Genomic DNA, 18,894 nt, shown 5'->3' on the forward strand with positions numbered 1-18,894 from the left:
TTGGGCCCCTCCCTGCCTTGCCTTGTTTCTGCTGGCACAAAGCGCTGACTCAGCACAGCAGCCCGGAGTCCCCGACGCTGGAACAACCAAACTTCCGAGTGCTGCACGTGCCAGTGCCCAGGGCCTCCCCAAGCCCACGGTGAGCACTGACCCGGCAGAGCAGGGAGCTCACGCAGCCCTCCTTGCCCCCAGCCCGGCCCTGCATGCCCCAGTGCCTCCGCACACCCCGCCCCGCACTCGTCGGGATGCTGCTCCACACGCTGCCGAGCCGCCCGGCGCTTCCCTTCCCGAGCTTGGAGCCGTGCCCAGACACCCGGAGACGTCTGTGAGGCAGGACGCGACAGGGATGGGACGGGCTCGTTAGTATGGGCAGCATCAGGCAGAGGAGTGAGCTGGCCGGGGCCGGAGCCGGTGGCACTCGTCTCGTGTCCCGCATTGCCACAGCCCTGCCTGGCCCAGGGCCCGGGCACCCACTCCATGGCCATGGTGTGAGCCACCCCCTGAGGCCCTGCCTGCAGGGTCACCTCTCCCCCTTGTGCCATAGAGGGGGCCCATGCCCTGGGCCAGGTGTCCCACGCCCAGGTCCCTGGCAGCATCCTCGGCTGTGGCTGTGCCAGGGAGGGCAGAGGGGCCCAGTGGGCACATCTCTGTGCCAGAGCCGAGCACTCCAGAGGGCAGCCTGCATGTGGTCAGCCTGCTTCAGAGAGTTCCTTAGTGGGAGCACTAACCAGCACAGGGCAGAGGGTGTTGGGAATGGCTCCAAGGGCCGAGCACAGGGCAGGAGCACCACTGGCACGGTCCGAACCTGGACCAGCCCCCTGATCCTGCGGCGGGCACCTCGCCGAGCCACGGCTGGCGCAGCGTGGGACGAGGCTGATCCCCCGCCGACGCAGAAACGCGGCACTGTCAGTCAGCGAGGCCTCCCCGAGCCCCCTCGGCCTCCCAAACTGCTGGGAGATCAGAGACAAGGCACAAGGACAAAGGGAAGCCTATAAATTATACATGGAGCAACTCCATTTGGGAACAGCTCCGAGGATGTCAACCACCCACGCCAGGACCCTCCCACCCGTCCCTGCGTGTGCTCTGTGCTGTGGTTGGATTCAGTGCTGCGCTCGGGCACTGTTTGCAGACACCGGTGTCTGCACGGATAACGAGCCCCCTGCAACCTGGCTCTGCCCTCTCTAATGGGACCCCCCAGACTGTCGCTGAATCCGAGGAACCCCCTGTGCTGATGGGCCCCAGGACACCTTGGATGCACCCAGCACCCAGCTGCACTGGCGCTTCCCAGCTCCTCGTCAAGCTTCATATACGGGGAAATGGTGCCCAACGCCCCAATCCTGGGGTCCACCGGAGCCCCTCCAAGGTCCAAAGCCCACCACAGCTCCTTCCAGGGTCCAGTCCAAGAGGACCCCAAGGCTGTGGCCACTCCTCTCCAGAAGAGACCTGTGAGAGCCCCCGAGACCAAAGCCAGAGCCCCGGTGCTCCGCTCCCGTGTGCCCCGCTGGGCTCTGTCTGTGGGACAGGGGGTGTTGGGCACCCCTGGGGTGGTCAGTGGAGAGCGACCCTGGAGAGCCCAGTGCAAGGGATGGGGAGAAGCAGAGCCCTGGCATGGGGGTCCAGGGAATGTGGGTGGGCTGGCACTGGCCAGGGAATGGGCTGAGGGCTTGACTGATCCCCTCTGAAGGACGGCAGCGTGTGCCAGCCACGCCACGCAGTGCGGGGCTGCGGAGAGCACGGCTCATCAAACCCATCTGCTGCTGGGCTTGATGAGGTTCCAAGTTTGGTCAGTGGAGGTAAAAGCCTCGGCGGAGCAGACTCGGATTTCTGTGAGGCATTTGACATTTCGACGGAGAAAGCAGGAGAATCCCAAAGCAATGTGACACACATTAAATGGATTAAAACCAGCTAACCAGCACATCTCCACTTGTAACCATCCCACAGCCATCACCCATAGCTGGACTCTGCCCCACTGCCACAGAGGGACAGCGGCCCAGGGCACTGTTTGGTCCTGACCACGGAGGGAAACTGAGGAAATGGGAGAAAATGAAGTGCAAGGAAGAAAAAAGGCCAACATAGAGGCAGGCAACAGGCGTGGGGCCGAGGCTGCGTAGGATGGGGCTCTGGGCAGCGGTTCCAGGCTGTGCTCATGGCAGCTGGAAACACGGGTTGACGAGCTGGAGGAGCAACTTCCTTAAAAACTGAGGCCAGCTGGTGCAGGAGCAGCTTGGAAAGGGAGGATCCTCCATCTCAGCAATTTTTTAGATCTGAGTGGTTTTTCTCCTCTGGTTCCTGTGGCAATTCCAGGCTCATGGATAAGGTGGGACAGCAGGTCACATTGATGGTGTACAGGTAAAACCAGGTGATTCTCCTGTAATGCAACAGAGGACATGAGTCCTGCAGCAGCGGGTTGTGCTGGATGCTCAGCACAGCTGGGAAGGATGTCTGCTCCACTGAGCCCAGGAGCTGAGGAAGTGTTGGGAACCTCTTCCCATGGACACCACTGACCAGCGCCCGCAAAGATCGAGTACCCTCCTAGTGAGCAGCACCAGGGCTCTGAATCAGGTGCCAGCCCAGCTCCCTCCCCAGCCCAGAGCCCTTTGCCGCGGACACGCTGTGCCATGTGCACCTCGTCCTGCATCACCTGCCCACCAGCCTGCAAAGGGCTTGGGAATCTCCCCTGGGAGAGCCCCAGCACTGGGTTCCTCTGGCCAGCACTGACTGATGGGGAATTTTGTGAGTGAGATGCACCAAACCTGCCGGGTTTGCATCGTGGGACTCATCTCGCACGGTGCAGGGCTGCCCTCAGAGGACAGAGCCCTGCTTCACACTGCTCTGTACAGAAAGTTATCTGCCAGCTTTGGCCCTTTCCCCACCCATCCTCCTCCTCGTCCTCCTAGTAATGCCTGTGGCAGAGGGAAAACCGGAACAGACACATAAATCTTCTCAGGATGCAAGAGGACGGGAGACGAGATTTATGAGGGAGGAAGTCAGATTCTCCTGGAACTGCAGAGGAGAGCAGCAAATGACCCGGCTCCACTCATGAGGTAACAGCTTCTGTGGGGCAACACTTCTGATTTTTCTGATCTCCAGAGAAGAGAGAGGTGCTGCTGGCAATGGAGAGGGTCAGCACTGGAGGATGAGGCACTGGAGGGGCAGGAGCCAGGCTCGTGACACATCACTTCACAGCAGAGTCTAATCCTGCCTTGGCTCTGGGAGGACTCGAGGCGTTTGTACTCAGATCAGAGCATCTCTGGGACTCGAGGAAGGAGGACTCAGAGCAGCTCCTCAGGCAACTTGCACACCCAAAATCCAGTTCCTCGCTGAGGAAGCTCCACCACGAAGGCAGCTCATGCCCTGCCCTCACGGTTCTCTTGGAGGCTCTTCCAGAACCCAGCTGCTCAGAGCCTCACAGACCTTCTCATTTCCTGCAGGCACTTAATCATGGCCCGTTTATATCCGACTGTACTTGTGCCAATGGAGCGCTTCCGCTCGAGCAGCTCTTCTCCCTCCTCAGCACTCAGCCCCTGTGTCCCCAGTGAGGAAATGTCCCTTCTTCAGCCACAACCCCAGTGCTCTGCGGGTCCAGCTCTGTTCGTGTCCCCAAGCCCAGCTCCTCATGTCCCCAGTGGTCCTCACAGCACCTGATCCCTCCCTCCAGGCAGCACCCAGGGCGCTGCTCAAACACCACTGGGGCTCCCCCAGGACCCCTGGGCTCCCTGACCGAAGGCACAGGCACCGTCCCTGTCACCGTGGCCGTGCCCAGGGTGCCTGTGCCCTACAGCCCCCCAGCCCCCACAGAGCATTGCCCAGGGGTTCCAGAAGTGGCACTGGCACACGGGTCCTGGCACGAGTGGCAGCTCACATGAGCCGAGGGATCGGCACTCATCCCTATGTAGGTCACTGGCTGAAGTGCTCTGTGGGAACATTAGTCACTCTCCCAGCCACGGGGCCCAGGAGAAGGCTCTGGAGCCCAGCCAGGGCAGGGGGTCTCCGTCACTCATCTTCCCACAGCAGCACCCACGGGCACCCTGCAGGCTCCTCTCTGAGGCCACGGAGGCTCCTGGGTGCCCTGGCCACACACCATGGCTCATGCCCACAGAAGAGGTCCCACTGGTGGGGAAGGAGCAGCGACAGCCTCCTGGCACACAGAGGTCACCAGCTCTGCTTCCATTGCTCCCCTCCACCTGCAGATGTGCTGGTGCTGCAGATGGAGGATGCACACGGTCAGGAAGAGGGGAGCACAAAGCCTCTACGTGAGCCTTCAGAAGCTGCAGAAGCCAAATTATTCCTCTGTCTCCTGTGGATGCTGATATGGCTGTCATGGCAGTGGTGTCTCTGTTCTCTCCACTACCTGCTGGCGTTCCCACCTCTCTGCCAGGCAGAGGAGCATCGGTATCACTGTTTTAATGAGACATGAAGAGGTAGAGTGACCTGCCTGGGGGAGCACGGGCAGAGCGGGGCAGACAGCCCATGTGGAGCAGGAGCACCTCAGGAGGAGTTTGTTCCATATCCCAGGGCTTCCCTCAGCCACCTCCATGGAGGAGCAAGAGAACATCCCTGGAGCTGCTGCCAGCACTGCAGTTCAGTGCCACTCCTTGGGGCTGCAGGAGAGACCACCCTGGAGGAAGAACACCCAGCAAATGTGGTGTGAGCAGTACCATGCTCCTCTGAGCCCCAGAAACGCTCTGTGTCTACAGGGATCTGGGAAGATGTTTGTCACAGAGATCCAGCCCAGAGAGCTCAATCCAGCCCAGAGAGCACGACCAAAGTCCAGGGCTCTGCCAGCACCTCTGGCCCAGGATGATCCTGAGCAGATGACAGGACCAGGGAAGTGAGACACAGCTCATCAGCAGACCCCACAGCCCCGTGCTCTCCAGGGAGGGTGTCTCACCTTTCCAGAAGGGGCTTGGGCACCCATCTGGAGCCCACCCTCCCCAGTGTGCAGAGCAGCCAGCCAGGCCGGGGGGCCCTGTCAGACCAGGACTCCAGGGGCTTCCTCTCATGCCATAAATGGCATCAGAAAGCCACAAGCTTTCCCCAGAGCACAATTATGGAAAAAGCTGGAAAGGCTTCACCACCCAGCTGTTCCCACACCACCCCGGCCACCCCTGCACACACTGATCTGGGCTTAGGGGGCTCAGCAGGGTCCCCCCGGGATAGCCCCTGTCTCACTGGTGCCCACCAGCCATGGTGCCAGCAGCCAGCATTGCGGCCTCTGCAGCTGCAGCTCCCAGCACAGGGAACGTCCTTCCAGAATACAAATTCCTGCCTTTAAGTGCATTCCCAATGCCATCAGGCAGCCTGCTCCCCTTTATCTCCATGTGCTTTGGACAACTGTGGTTACCAGGGGAATCTGGGAATTACCAAGTGTCCTCCTGTCTCCCCGTGCCTCAGTTTCCCCCCCATCAAACAGCCTGGACCACACAGATCATCCCCACAAACACGGGAGGCAGGCTCTGCCAACGGCACTGGTTAGGACTGGAGTAGTGTTGTTAGCACGGATGGGAATAGACCCACTAATTATCCATGGCCTCTGGATGCCACCATACTATTAAATAATTATAATAATTATCATTTGTAAAGAAGACAACCTCAGTCCAAAGGAGCTTCTGCGATGAAATCCACCCCACTCCTCCGAGCGCGCCAGAAGGACAAACCCTCCCCACGGAGAGGGGATGAGGGAGAGGGCCGGGGGTACCAGCCTCAGCCTGGCTTTGCCTGGGGGTCCCCCCGCGGCCCCCTGGCCCTTCCCCTCGGGCAGCACCGCAGGGAGGCAGCGCAGCCGGTGGTCCCCCGCGTCCCTGCCACCGCGGCTGTGCCGAGGGGCTCCTTCCCCTGCCCCCGAGAGCTGCCGAGTGTGGAGACCGCCGGGAGCTGCTGCTGGCACTAAATGCGTTCTGCCACCCAGAGCGGGCAGCTGACATCGGTGTCCCCGTGTGTCCCCATGCAGGCACACGCTAGCACAGCCGTGGCCCAGTGGTTACTCATACGTGTCCACCTCATGCTTCCAAGACAAAACCGGTTCCGCGGAGACCTCCCGCCCCCCCGCACCTCTGCCGGGAGCCGCAGCTCTAACGGGCTTTGTGCGCGATCCCGTAGGGAGGGTCGGGACCGGCGCACCCCGGGAGCTGCGCCTCCCTGTTTCGCAGGACCGGCTGGGCTCGCTCCGCATCCCGGAGCCCCGCTGGCGGACACAAGGCCTTGGGCGCGGAGCAGCCGGGAGCAACGTGGGCTGAATCCCTCCAGCCCCGACCGGCGTCACCGCGGCGCGCGGTGCCCAAAGTGACATCCCTGGATGTGCGTGTGCGTGTGTCAGCCGGCACAGCCCGGCTGAGCGACCCGTCCCTCACGAGGGGGAGCGGGCACAGCCGAGCCGGCCCGGCCGCTCCCCAGCGCGGCTCTCGCACGCGGCCCCGCACGCAGCGACTCGGCAAGCGGCGGGGACACGGGCCGGGGCGGCGCGGCTGCGGCACCGGGGCACGATCTGGGGGTCTTCGGCTCCCACCAGAGATTCACCTCCATGGGCTGCACACTGTGCCACCGCTCCAGCACGGCTGTGACCCCCAGAGACCCCGCCACGGCAGCCCGCGGCCACGTCCGTGCGGGGTGCCCAGCGCAGGGGGCTCGGAGCGGAGTGCCCGGCGCACGGTGCCTGCCATAGGGTGCTCGGTGCGGGGTGCCACCGCCCCCGTGGCTCCCGCAGTTCCCGGGGCAGCTTCTGCTTAGCGGGGGCAAAGAAGAGGAGGACTGGGAAGTGCCGCGACCCCCGGGGCTCCAGGGCCGGGCACCACGCACCGGCGGCCGGGAGGACACCACGGATCCCCCTTGCCAGCCCAGCCCGGCTCCTCGCCCTGGCCCCGCCGGCCCCCGCACATCCCGCGGGGCCGCGGGTGTTCGCATCGCCCCCGCGCCCCCGGGGTCCCCGCACCGTCGCGCAGTCCCGGCTTCAGGGCTCTCGGTACCGCGCCGCCGTTCCTGGCCCCGGGGTTCCTGCGTCCCGGCCGCGGGGCCGCCCGGAGTCCCGGTCCCGGTCCCGGCCCGGCGCCGCAGGGCCGATGCCCGCAGCGCCCGGCCCGGCCGCCGCCCCGCTCCCCGGCAGAGCCCTCTCCCCGTCCCACCGGTACCTGGTGCTCGGCGGAGCGGCTCCGGCGGCGGCGGGCGCGGGGCTCGCGGGGCGGGGCGGGGCGGGGCGGGCGGCGCGCGCTCGCCGGTACCGGGGCGGAGCCGGCGGGGGCGGAGCGGGGCGGGGGCGGAGCTTCGCGACGGGGAGCGCGCCCGGGTACCGAGCCCCGGAGGAGCCCCGGAGGAGCCCCGGTCCCGGCACCAGGCGGGTCCTGCCCGGACGGCGCGGTGGCTGCGGGCCCCCGGTGCGCCCGTGCTGCTGCGCGGGGCAGCGCTCGGCGGGGCGGCCGCGGGGCTGCGGCGTCACCTGGATGCCCGAAGGATCGTGAGCTGTTGGGGTTTGATCCATTTGCTTCCCACAAGATCATTCCCTGCAAATCCGCCCGCAGCCAGTTTTGGCCGTGGCTTCCCCGCAGCAGCCCTCAGAGGGCTGCGCCCCGTCCCGAGGAGCTCCCGGGGCTGCCTGGGAGCTGCGGGGACGAAGCTGGAGCCCTTGGTCACTGGCAGCAACCACATTCCTCCGAACCGCCCTGGGCTGTCCCCTTTGGGCTCCATGTTGTTGGCAAGGGCTGGCCTGGGGCCGGTGAAATTGTCCAGGAGGAAGCTCTGGCACTGATCAACCTACCGGGACTGGAAGGTTCCTGTGGCACCCCGTGTCCTGTGCAGAGCTGCTGGGGCTCCTCCAGCACACCCAGGGTGGACAGTGGTGCCCAGTGCCCGGTGCTGCCCTCACAGGGCTCACGGCATGATCACAGAGTTCCATCAGTAACACTGGGGCACGACAGGGCCATCACTCATCCTGAGCCTGCAGGACGATGCTCTTACCCAGAGATCCCCAGGACAGCTTTCTGGACAGCATCCTGCTCCTGCACAGGCTGCTTATCTCACCACAAAGCCAGGAGCCTCCTGGACTTGAGCCAAGGGCTCAGTTTGGGACCCTTCACTGGAGGCGCTGGGCTCCAGAAAGAACCTCCTTACTATTTTCAAAATGCCTTTGCATCCACAGATGACCTTAAATTACCTTAAAAATGACAGAGATGCTTCAGCACCGTGCTGTAGAGCTATGTCTGCGTCCCCTCAGCGTCATGGCAGGTGCCAGAGCCGTCCCATCGCTGGAGTGGGATGTGCAGACCAGGATCTGGAGATGAAGGGGGGCAGGAAAAGTCTGTGGAGCTGGGGTGGAGGGAACCAGGGCAGGCGGGGGGTGAATGGCCCCCAGAGCAGTTGGGCCTCCAGGGTACAGACTGACTGGGGAACACTGATAGTGTCCCCTTCCATGGTCACGGGACTGAGCAGCCCATCTCCCCCAGAGCCACTACGTGGCCTGCATGGCCACCATCCTGAGCCAGATGGACAAGGACCACTACAGTGCCTACATCCAGGCATTCCCCTCCCGGCCTGAGCTGATGGTGAGTGCTGCCCCTTGGCCACACCAGCACCTCCCTCACAGCACCTCCCTGTCTTCCCAAGAGGGCATCATGATCCAGCCCAGCTCCTGACATCTTCTCCTCCCTGGTAGGACTTCCTCATGGAGACCTTCATTCTCTTCAAGGACCTGATTGGGAAGACAGTGTATCCCTGCGACTGGGTGGTGATGAACATGGTGCAGAACCGGTGAGGACCTGGGCTGGGAGGGACCCGTAGGCAGGCGCTGGGGCTGGGGGTGAGACCCTGGGGTTCCTCATGGGGCACAGGGCAGGCAGACACTGGGGCTGGGAGTGAGACCCTGGGGTTCCTCATGGGGCACGGGGCAGGCAGACACTGGAGCACAGCTCCAGTGCACCCAGGCGGCGTTAGGCTGTGCTGCAGTGGGCACGAAGGCCCCTGCCCTACCCCCACTGTGGGACGGCGGTGGGCACGTGCATGGTGGGCACACTGGGTTGGGCAGTGGGCACACTGGTGCTGCCCTTGCTCAGTGCCTGTGGCCACTTGGTCCCAGGGAGTTCCTGCGCACCATCAACCACTTTGCCACGACCTTGACCAAGATGTTCCTGAGCAACAGCAGCTTTGAGCTGCAGGTGAGTGGGCACTGCCAGTTCCTGGTGGGGACTGGGGGTCCAGGAGAGGACACACCCTGGCCCCCAGCCCCCCATTTCACGCAGCCTGACATTCATCCCTGTGTTTTTACTGCAGCTTTGGAACAACTATTTCCACCTGGCCGTGGCCTTCCTCACTCAGGAGTCCCTGCAGCTGGAGAACTTCTCCCCAGCCAAGCGCAACAGCATCCTGGCCAAGTGAGTCCACTCCAGCCGATTGGCAACACCTCGGGTCCCTGCCCCAGGCTGCTGCCACGCCGCAGGGTCAGGGATTTTGGGGTGAGCTGGCCAGGGTGTGCCACACCCTGGGCTGCAGAGCGCTGCTGACTGACCATCCCGGCAGGTACGGGGACATGAGAGCCACGATCGGAGCGTCCATCCGGGACATGTGGTACAGCCTCGGTGAGCCGGGGTGTGCAGGGGGGTTGCTGGGTCTCCGTGGGCTGGTGTCCATCTGCACCATCATCAGACTGGCTGTGGGGAGTGGGGTATTGCCAGTGTGGCCATGGGAGCCTGCATGGGTGCAGATCTGTCCCCCAGCCCTTCCTGCCCTCCCCAGGCCATCGCAAGATTGAGTTCATCCCGGGCATGGTGGGCCCTATCCTGGAGATGACACTGGTGCCAGAGCTGGAGCTGCGCAGGTCCACCATCCCCATCTTCTTCGACATGATGCTCTGCGAGCACCAGCTGACTGGGAGCTTCAGCCGGGTGAGGGACAGGACTGATCCTGGGGAGCAGGATGGGGTGGGATGGTGCAGCAACCACCTGCCCCGGGGGAGTAGCATGGCCTGGGAGTGGGGACAGGGACCTGTCCCTGCCAGGTGGTCCCTGGGGAGGGGCTGCTCTGAGGCCCAGTGTCTGGGGGCTGCTACTGCAGCAGCCAGGGCCAAGCTGAGCCCATCCTCGTGCTCCCCCACAGTTTGAGGACGAGATTCTGCGCAGGCTGGACAGTGAGGTGGAGGGCGGCCGTGGGGATGAGCAGTACAAGCAGCTTTTCAAGAGCATGTGAGTGTGTGGTGACGTCCCCACCTTCTCCCCAAGGCATGGACCTTTTGCTGCTACCATTCTCTGCCATCCCACTCCTCCTCACATCTGTGCCCTGACCTGGAGAATGCCGCTGGGGAGTGGGACCAGAGAGGAGGGAGGATGGTGCCTGAGCACCATTATGTGCCCCCTGCACACCTCTGCTGCTCTGGCCAGCCTGCTGCTGCCTGCCCCCAGCAGTGCCCCTGCCCCACATGTTGTCCCTGCCCTTGGTGATGCTCCTGTCCCCAGTGATGCCTCAACCCCAGGAATTACCCTTGTTCTACCCCAAGAGTTACCCCTGACCCAGGAATTAGCCCTGCTCTGCTTTGGGACTTGTCCCTGCCCCAGGAACTACCCCGTGCCCCACGTGATACCCCTGCCCCAGGCGATGCCTCTGCCATCCCCAGGCTTTACTCCTGCTCTGTTGTGCTCATCAGGTTCCCATGCAGGGTGATGGAGCTGTCGGGTCTCCCACCATCCTGGCCATGCCTGTGGGGGGTCTCACTGCAGATCAGGGGTTGATTTGTGCCTCTTGTTGAGGGTCTTCTCTCTCCCAACTCCCAGTCCCTGGGAAGCCGAGCAGAGCAGTAGTGGGAGCGCCGTGGAGCTGGGTGTGCAATGGCACCCACGGTCCCCTCTCTTCCCCAGCCTTCTGAGCTGCTGCCAGAGACACTCCGAGATGGCCAAGCCCGGGACAGACTTTGTGGAGCTGGTGACTGCACTCCTGGAGCGGCTCCTGGACTACCGGGCTGTCATGAACGATGACAACAAGACCTACAGCATGAGCTGCACCGTCAACCTCCTGGTGGGTGCCCTGCCCCAGCTCCCTGAGCATGGCAGAGCTCAACCCCAAGTCCACCCAGCTCCCTGGGCTGGCAGGCTGTGGGAGGGGCTCACCTCCACTTTCCCACAGTCCCTGGGGCTGGCAGGGCTTGTCCCTGTGTCTCCCCACGTCCCCTCAGTGCCCCTGGCACAGCACAGATGGGGAGCACCCACTGCCAGAGCCGGTGTCCCCTGGGAGTCGCCGTGCATCTCCCCAGTGCCATGGGTAGCCCCTTCTCCGTGTGGGGACAGTCCTGGCAGCACCATGACCCACTGTGGGACTGTGGGGGGCTGTGGCACCCCTGGGGCCACTCAGACAGCCTTGTCTGCTCTTCCCCAGAACTTCTACAAGGAGATCGACCGCCAGGCCATGTACATCAGGTGAGTGCAGCACCAGGGGACTGGCAGCACCTGGGCTGGGGAGTCCTGGGGCCCCGAGCTCCCCATGGGAATGTCGGAGCGGCTGGAGGGGCAGGGCTGTGCTGGCTGCCAGGCCCCACACGCGGGACCGTCGCTCCCCACACACGACTCCGTGGCTCCCAGGTACCTGTACAAGCTGAAGGACCTGCACATCAGCTACGAGAACTACACGGAGGGAGCCTACACGCTGCTGCTGCACGCCCGGCTGCTCACGGTGGGCCGGAGGGGAGGTGGGGGTGGGTGGCCGTGGTGACCTGGCATGACAGGCCAAGTCCTGTCCCCTGTCCCCCACGCAGTGGTCAGAGGAGCCCAACACGGCCCCCGTGCCGGGCCTGCACGGCTGCCACCTGCACACCCAGCGCCAGCTGAAGGAGGCTCTGTACAACCAGATCATCGAGTACTTTGACCAGGGCAAGGTGAGTGCAGCCACCCAGCCCTGCAGCCCCCGAGCCCCCAAGCCCCCGCAGCCGGAGGAAGCTCGGCTGGCTCAGGGCAAGCCTGGGCCCCTGGCCACCTCTGGCCCCTGCTCCAAGCCCCCAGACCTGGGCTTCAGCACAGCCCCTCAGCCTCCCCACAGCTGTGGTGGGGCTGGAGCTGCCCTGCAGTAAGCCTGGCTGGAGAGTTCACCTCACAGCCACTGTCCTTCATCCCATCCTGTCCCACCCTATCCCACCCTGCCCCATCCCATCCTGTCCCAGTCCCAGCCCTCATACTGCCAGGGGCCGGAGCTGGGACATCCCGGGAGGAGAGCTTGCTGAGGCTGGGGGCTCCAGGGCTGGATTCAGTGAGAAGCCAAGTCCTGCTTGGAGAGTGAGAGACTTCTCACTGGGGGGTAGGGACGCAGGTGCCCCCACAGGCAGGGGGGTCTCCTCTGGAAGCCCCTGGTGCCCCCTGACCCAGCATACCCTGTCCTGGGGGGGCCCTGCCCTGGCCCCCTCTTCTCCAGATGTGGGAGGAGGCCATCCACATCTGCAAGGAGCTGGCGGAGCAGTACGAGAGCCACGTCTTCGACTACGAAATGCTGAGTGACATCCTGGTGGGTGCCCAGCTGGGATGGGGGTGCTGCTGGCAGGGCAGGATGGTGGGGATGAGCTGGGGGATGGTGGTCTGCAGGGCCCCATCCTGCCCCTCTCCCCTGCAGCAGCGGGAAGCCAAGTTCTACGAGAAGATCCTGAAGGTGCTGCGGCCCAGCCCAGACTACTTTGCCGTGGGGTACTACGGGCAGGGCTTCCCCACCTTCCTCCGGGTAAGCGGGGCCGGGAGCAGCTCCACGCCTGCCACCTCCATACCCAAAGAGCCCCACTTCTCACTGCTCTCCACCTGGATGTGGAGCTGTTGACCACAACTCTTTGAGTGTCACCATCCAGCCTGTTCTTTACTCGCCAAGGGTCCCATCTGCCCCATCCAGGCCTGTCCAGCTTGGAGAAAAGGGTGTCCTGGGCACAGGGTCAGATGCTTTGCACGTCCAGTCACTCTCCCCTCATCTACCCATGCTGTCATCCCCTTGTAGAAGCCACTGAATTGGTCAGGCAGGATTTGCCATTAGTGACACTGCCTTGTCGGGCCACAATCACCTCCTGATTCTCCATGTGTCTGTTCCTTTTTCCTCCAGCTGCTGCATTTGGGGAGATATTTTTTTCTAGAGGGGGTGTCTCCTGCTTGGCTGGGGTCTCAGCCTCAGCAGCACCTGCACCCCAGTGCTCTGGGGCTTACTGGTGCACAGCCCTAGGGCTCCCCAGCCCTGCTCCGTGGCACTGGGACGAGCTGCCACCTTCCTCCCCTGCAGAACAGAGTCTTCATCTACCGGGGGAAGGAGTACGAGCGCCGGGAGGACTTCGAGATGCAGCTGCTGAGCCCCTTCCCCAACGCTGAGAAGCTGAAGAGCACATCCCCTCCCGGGCAGGACATCACGGGCTCCCCGGGGCAGTGTATCCTCCGTGCAGGGGGCTGGGGTGGGAGAGCGGCTCGGTCCCCGTCCACTGCCCTGCGTGTGGGGACTCCTGCAGTCCTGGGGTTCACCCTCTTCCCAGAGCCCCGTCCCCCCTGGTTCCCATGGCTCCTTCACTCCCGCAGACATCCAGTGCTTCACCGTGCAGCCGGTGGAGGAAGCCAGGGTCCGGCTCAAGGGCCGGATCATCCCAGAGCAGATCACCAAGTGAGTGTCCAGCGTGGGGGGGAAGCACAGGGAGCCCCTCTCCGCTCCTTGTGGGTGGGACACAGTGGGGGCCCTCTCCCATCTCTGCCCCTTCCCTCCCCACAGCTTCTACAAAGCCAACCATGTCCAGCAGTTCAGCTACTCACGGCCCTTCAAGAGAGGCCCGAATGATCCTGACAATGAATTTGCAGTGAGTGCTGGGGGGGGCTGCCAGGACCCCAAACCAGGAGGGGTGGGAGGGCTGGGGGGGCCCTGCAAGGAGCCAGGGACCAGAGGAGAGACAGGGGGTCCCTGGTCGTGGGATGGGGAAGGTGGTGGTCCTGTGCCCATGAAAAGGGGAGGTGGGAGGCCCCCTGTCCCACAGGGCAGCCAGGGGTGAGTGCAGGTGATGTGAGGGGGGCGGTGGGTCACTGCTGCCCTTCCGGCAGAACATGTGGATCGAGCGGACGACCTTTGTGACAGCCTATCCCCTGCCGGGCATCCTGCGCTGGTTTGCTGTGACTGCCACCACCACGGTGAGGAGTGGGCGGGGGGGAGCAGGGCCCTCCCAGGATCCCGGTGAGCACAGCTCCCAGCCCCCAGCCCCGCCAGGAGCTCGAGCCAGGGCATGGGGAACACGTCCTGCCCACGCTCATCTAAGCCTCTGCCCTGGTTCTTGCACCCTGTCAGAGACTGTTCTCAGTGCACACCTGATCCAGCCACTCAGTGCTTGAGCCCCCAGATCCGCAGCTCCCAGCTCCCTCCCATGACCCCCCTTTGGCATTGCCTTGGCCTCTCTGCCCCAGGACCAGGGCTGATCTGGGGGCAGTGCCAGGTGGGATCGCTGTGCCAGGCCACGGGAAAGGGTTCCTCTGCTGACACAGGGCACAGAGACCTCCGGGCACTCCAGGCACTGACAGCCTTCCTTTGCTGGTGCCAGCAGCACCAACGTGGTGGCAGGGACAGGTTTGCATGGCTGGACCACTGGAACACACATCTCCTTTGTGGGCAGCAGGGACCACGTGTGGGGAGCAGCAGAGGGTGGAGGGGTGTCAGCAGCTGCTGCCAAGGCTCTGTGCACAGGCTTTGTGCCTCTGTCAGAGGCGGGTGCTTGGCCAGCATCCAGGGAGGCTCAGGAGCCACAGCAATGGAGATGTGACGTGCCCTAGTGGGCTGTCACACAATGCTCTGGCTGGGCTGTTGGGATGCCCTGGCTGGGCTGTCACAGGATGCTGTGGGCATGGGGACATACGGCTGTACAAGCACTGCACACACATCTCTGCCACGGTGCTCAGGCTGTGCCTGCCACTGCTGCACCCCCAAAGTGACACCAATGGTTAACCAGGTTTCCTGTAAGCCACTGCAGCCTCATGGCCCCAGGACTGACCTTGGGGCAGCCTGTGCTGGGAGCAGGGACCAGCATGGCCAGTGCGTCCCTGTGAATTCTTGGCTCAGCCCCAAGCACCCAGTGCCAAGGGTCTGAGGAGCTTCATGGAGTGAGATGTGCAGCCCTTGGGGTTCCTCCTCTGGGGCCAGGGAGAGCCCACCCTGCCAGCCCTAACTAGGGGGGGAGGTGGCTGGGCCAGTGGGCACTGACCTCCCCTCCCTGCACACAGACCATCATCTCCCCCCTGGAGAACGCCATTGAGACAATGATGAAAACCAATGAGAAAATCATGAGTGAGATCAACCGGCACCAGAACGACCCCAGCCTGCCCATCAACCCGCTCTCCATGCTGCTCAATGGCATCGTGGACCCTGCTGTCATGGGTGGCTTCGCCAAGTACGAGGCAGTGAGTACACACAGGGGATGTGCTGGGGCTGGCTGGGCACACCCGGGGCTGGTGGCCACAGGCACTGGCACCACTCTGCCATCTCACTCTGTGTGGAGCTGGGCCAGCCTGGCAGTGGGACTGAAGGGGGTCCTTGCAGGCCTTTTTCCAGGAGTCCTACCTGAAAAAGCACCCCGGGGATGCAGGGAACATCGAGAAGCTGAAGGACCTGATCGCCTGGCAGGTACAGGCAGGAGGACCTGCCCTGGGGTGTCCCTGTCCCAGGGAGCCCCACAAGCCCAGGGGGACCTGTCCTCATTCTCCCACAGACCCCGCTGCTGGCAGAGGGGATCCGGATCCACGGGCAGAAGGTGACAGAGGACCTGCGGCCCTTCCACGAGCGCCTGGAGCAGTGCTTCGAGCAGCTGCGGGCCAAGGTGGAGAGCCAGTACGGGGTGCGGGAGATGGTGAGTGCCAGGGCAGCAGGCACAGGGTGGGCACTGCTGGGGGACACGGGCAGTGCGTGGCACTGCATGACATTGGACAAACCAAGGTGTGGGGCAGCAGGGAGCACCTGGATGGGGCTGCAGCTGGGGCAGGAACAGGGTGAGGGGCACTGTGCAAGGGGGACCTCAGGGTCCCTGCCTGCCCCAGGAGGGGCACAGCACTGCCATAGGGTGGCTGGCACTGGCACAGCAGGAGGACTGGTCAGAGGGCACTGTTGGCCCTGGCTGAGCCCAGGGAAGGATCGTGAGGGTCTGCCCTCTCATCCCTCCTGGCTGTCTCAGGCTCCCTGTGCTCTCAGGTCTTCTTTGAGGACCAGCGGAGCGGACGACCCCGGTCCATGGCCTGGGGACCCGACTGTGACCAGCTGAGCCACGCTGGAGCCAGGCAAGTGCTGTGGTGGGAGTGCTGGCCACCCGCTCTCTCTACCCTCACCCCTCCCTGCTGAGCCTTTCACTCTGCTCTGCCCCAGGTGCTTCTCTCCCATCTCCCCAGTCCTCCGCCCTCTTGCCTTCCCTTTATGTCAAGCACATCCCAGGGGTCCATCATGCCATGCCACCGCAGTGGCCCTGTCCCTATAGGGGGCATGGAGGAGAGACACCCCACGTGCAGCCCCCAGGCTCACCTGGACACCACTGTCACCTGAGCCATGCACGTCTGTCCTCTGTGAACATCCCCCACCGAGCTGTGCTGCAGACAGTGCTGGTGCCTGGCTGAGGGCGGCTGCTCCCGGCAGTGCTATGGCCAGCCCATGGCGTAGCCCTGCTCCCCCTTCCCCTGCCACCCCTTGCTCCTCACCTGCCCCAGTTGCTCCACAGCACAGAGGCACCTTCGATCCCAAAGCCCACTCCCCGCACCGAGAGTGAGGACGGCAGGAACGAGCACCGGGAGAACCGCCCCAGCTCCCTCTTGGGGTCCCGGCGGCAGGACGTGCGCCGCTCCACCTCGGAGCTGCCAGAGCCCAAGGTGATGCTGGTGTCTCCCTGGGCCCCCCCAGCCCGCACTTCCCTGGGTGTCCTGTTGCACGCAGACCCCTGACCCAGCCGGCAGCACCAGACTCCAGCCCCTCGTGGGGCTGGTGGCAGCCCCTGCTGCAGAGAGGGCAGGAGCAGGGCCTGGAGGGGTCCAAGGTTGGAGATGCAGGGCTGCCATCCAGCCTGGCCCCTCGAGGTGCTGAGCCTCCCCTCTGTGCCCCAGGATGAGAAGTGGAGACTGTCCCACAACGTGAGTGAGAGCAGTCCGGGCAGCTCCGACAGCAAACAGCCCCCGCCGAGCCGAGCCACTGCTGGTGCTCAGCCCAGTGCTGCAGGTACTCCCCGCCCCAGCACGGCTCGGGGGGCACCTTCCTGAGCCCCAACAGCCCCACGAGCAGGGCTGTGCCCCCCAGCACCCTCAGCTCTGCACTCACCCTCTCCCCCCGTCCCCACCGTGGCACAGACTGGGAGCACAGGCACATCTCCCACCAAACGCTCCCCATGGGGCGGCCGTCGATCCCAGATCTTGTGCTGCTGGGTCTTGGTGCCGAGAGCAGCTCCCAGTGGGAGCCAGCCCCCGCTCCTGGCTGGGCTCACATCCCAGGGCACCCCTGGCCCTGCTGCCCAGGCCCCCACACTCCTGCAGGCAGGAGCACTGGCCCTGACAGCCCTGGGAACTGACAGCCCCGGGCACACTGATGGTCCCCTGGGATGGCCAAGCCCCCCAGCCCACCTCCCCTGCCTGCACAGGGCTGTCCCTGTCTCCCACTGGCTTCGGTGGCCGTGTGAAAAGTGCCAGCAAGGTGCCACCGCTGCCCCGCAAGATCAGCCCCGCGGTGTACGAGACGTTCCTGGAGCAGAGCAACGCCACAGCCGGAGGGAAGGTACTGCAGGGAGGGTACCGGCTGGCCCCAGCCCCATTCCCCCAGCCCCATAACACCTCTCTGCTCCTAGGCCTCCACCTCCCCGACGGCAGACGGGAACAGAGGCCCCAAGTCCCCACCGCTGCCACTCCCCAAGTCCAAGCGAATGTCACAGCTCTGACCTGGTGCCACCCTTGCCCATGACGCCCCTGTGCCCAGCTGGCTGCTGGACCCCAGGGCCCTGCTTGACCCTCACCTGCTGGACCACCCTTGCAGCATCGACACCCAGAGCATCCTGTGCAGCCGTGGGATCTCTGTGCACCCAATGCCAAGCTGGCACCAGGCACTGCCACCCTGTCTCCTGCCAACTCTGGCTATTGCCCTCCAGGTGCCCCCTGGCACGAGGACCCACCTGCCTCCAGACTTCCCTGCCCCAATGTTCTCACCAGCCCTCACCATCCTGCTCAGGTGCAGCAGTTCTGCTCCAGCCCATGTCAGAACTCTGCCACCAGAGCTGTGCTGAGTCCCACCCAAGCAGCACCCCAGCCATCTGGCCACTGTGCCCATGAGGCCACTGTGCCCTCCCTCCTCCCTGCACTGCACCACAGGCAGGGAACCAGCCACCTTCCCAGAGCATTTCTGAGCAATTCCCTCCCGCTCTCCACTCCAGAGGCAGCTCCTGTCCCTCATCTGTCCACCCCATCCTGCAGCACTGGGACACACTCCTGGCCCAGGTGCTGTGACTGCACAGGAGCCAGCTGGGTGAGCCTAGGCATGTGAGCCTAGGCAACCCTGTGCTGTGCAGTCCCACCTCTCGTGGCCACACCTGGCACCTGCACCAGGCAGGTGCTGCTGCCCCGACCAGCCGTGCTCAGCCCCTGCCACACCAGCCCAGAGCCACAGCTAATAAAGGGCAAACACATCAGCTGGCACCTGCGTGGAGCTGGGCACCCCTGTGAGCCCCAGCGATGCCCCTGCTCACCCGGGCCAACCCCCAGTCAGCACCACCCCAGCACCCTGAAGTGCAGGGACTCACCCTCCTGCAGCAAGGAGGGCCCCCTGGGAGCCTGACAGTCCCTCCCTGAGCCGAGCTGCACCAACCAGGCACAGGGACAGGACTCACTGCTGGGCCCCCAAGCTGGAACAGGGCTCTTTATTGGCATGGGCTCAGTCATATTTACAGTCTGTGTTACAGGGGACCTGGCCCCGTAATCAGGGGCT

At 64.1% G+C, this 18,894-nt stretch overlaps 2 protein-coding genes across 4 annotated transcripts in view; one reads left to right on the forward strand and one right to left on the reverse strand.

Moving 5' to 3' along the window:
• The window catches only part of LOC135413712 (dedicator of cytokinesis protein 2-like), a 52,326-nt gene extending 33,494 nt beyond the window's left edge, over positions 1–18,832 (forward strand). Inside the window, exons 29-52 of the mRNA XM_064653719.1 lie at positions 8,433–8,531; positions 8,642–8,736; positions 9,062–9,140; positions 9,256–9,356; positions 9,502–9,560; positions 9,718–9,866; positions 10,078–10,163; positions 10,833–10,989; positions 11,347–11,387; positions 11,550–11,640; positions 11,723–11,842; positions 12,373–12,462; positions 12,568–12,672; positions 13,213–13,354; positions 13,500–13,581; positions 13,687–13,771; positions 14,010–14,096; positions 15,177–15,353; positions 15,493–15,576; positions 15,662–15,799; positions 16,138–16,802; positions 17,034–17,145; positions 17,561–17,694; positions 17,765–18,832. Of these exons, the coding sequence (XP_064509789.1) occupies positions 8,433–8,531; positions 8,642–8,736; positions 9,062–9,140; positions 9,256–9,356; positions 9,502–9,560; positions 9,718–9,866; positions 10,078–10,163; positions 10,833–10,989; positions 11,347–11,387; positions 11,550–11,640; positions 11,723–11,842; positions 12,373–12,462; positions 12,568–12,672; positions 13,213–13,354; positions 13,500–13,581; positions 13,687–13,771; positions 14,010–14,096; positions 15,177–15,353; positions 15,493–15,576; positions 15,662–15,799; positions 16,138–16,284 (2,214 nt within the window). The 3' untranslated portion in view covers positions 16,285–16,802; positions 17,034–17,145; positions 17,561–17,694; positions 17,765–18,832. The remainder of the gene's footprint in view (positions 1–8,432; positions 8,532–8,641; positions 8,737–9,061; positions 9,141–9,255; positions 9,357–9,501; positions 9,561–9,717; positions 9,867–10,077; positions 10,164–10,832; positions 10,990–11,346; positions 11,388–11,549; positions 11,641–11,722; positions 11,843–12,372; positions 12,463–12,567; positions 12,673–13,212; positions 13,355–13,499; positions 13,582–13,686; positions 13,772–14,009; positions 14,097–15,176; positions 15,354–15,492; positions 15,577–15,661; positions 15,800–16,137; positions 16,803–17,033; positions 17,146–17,560; positions 17,695–17,764) is intronic.
• The window catches only part of LOC135413706 (basic proline-rich protein-like), a 29,745-nt gene that overhangs the window by 8,729 nt on the left and 2,122 nt on the right, over positions 1–18,894 (reverse strand). The gene's annotated exons all lie outside the window — the stretch shown is intronic.

Source organism: Pseudopipra pipra, chromosome 4, assembly GCF_036250125.1.
Source record: "Pseudopipra pipra isolate bDixPip1 chromosome 4, bDixPip1.hap1, whole genome shotgun sequence".
Taxonomy (NCBI): domain Eukaryota; kingdom Metazoa; phylum Chordata; class Aves; order Passeriformes; family Pipridae; genus Pseudopipra; species Pseudopipra pipra.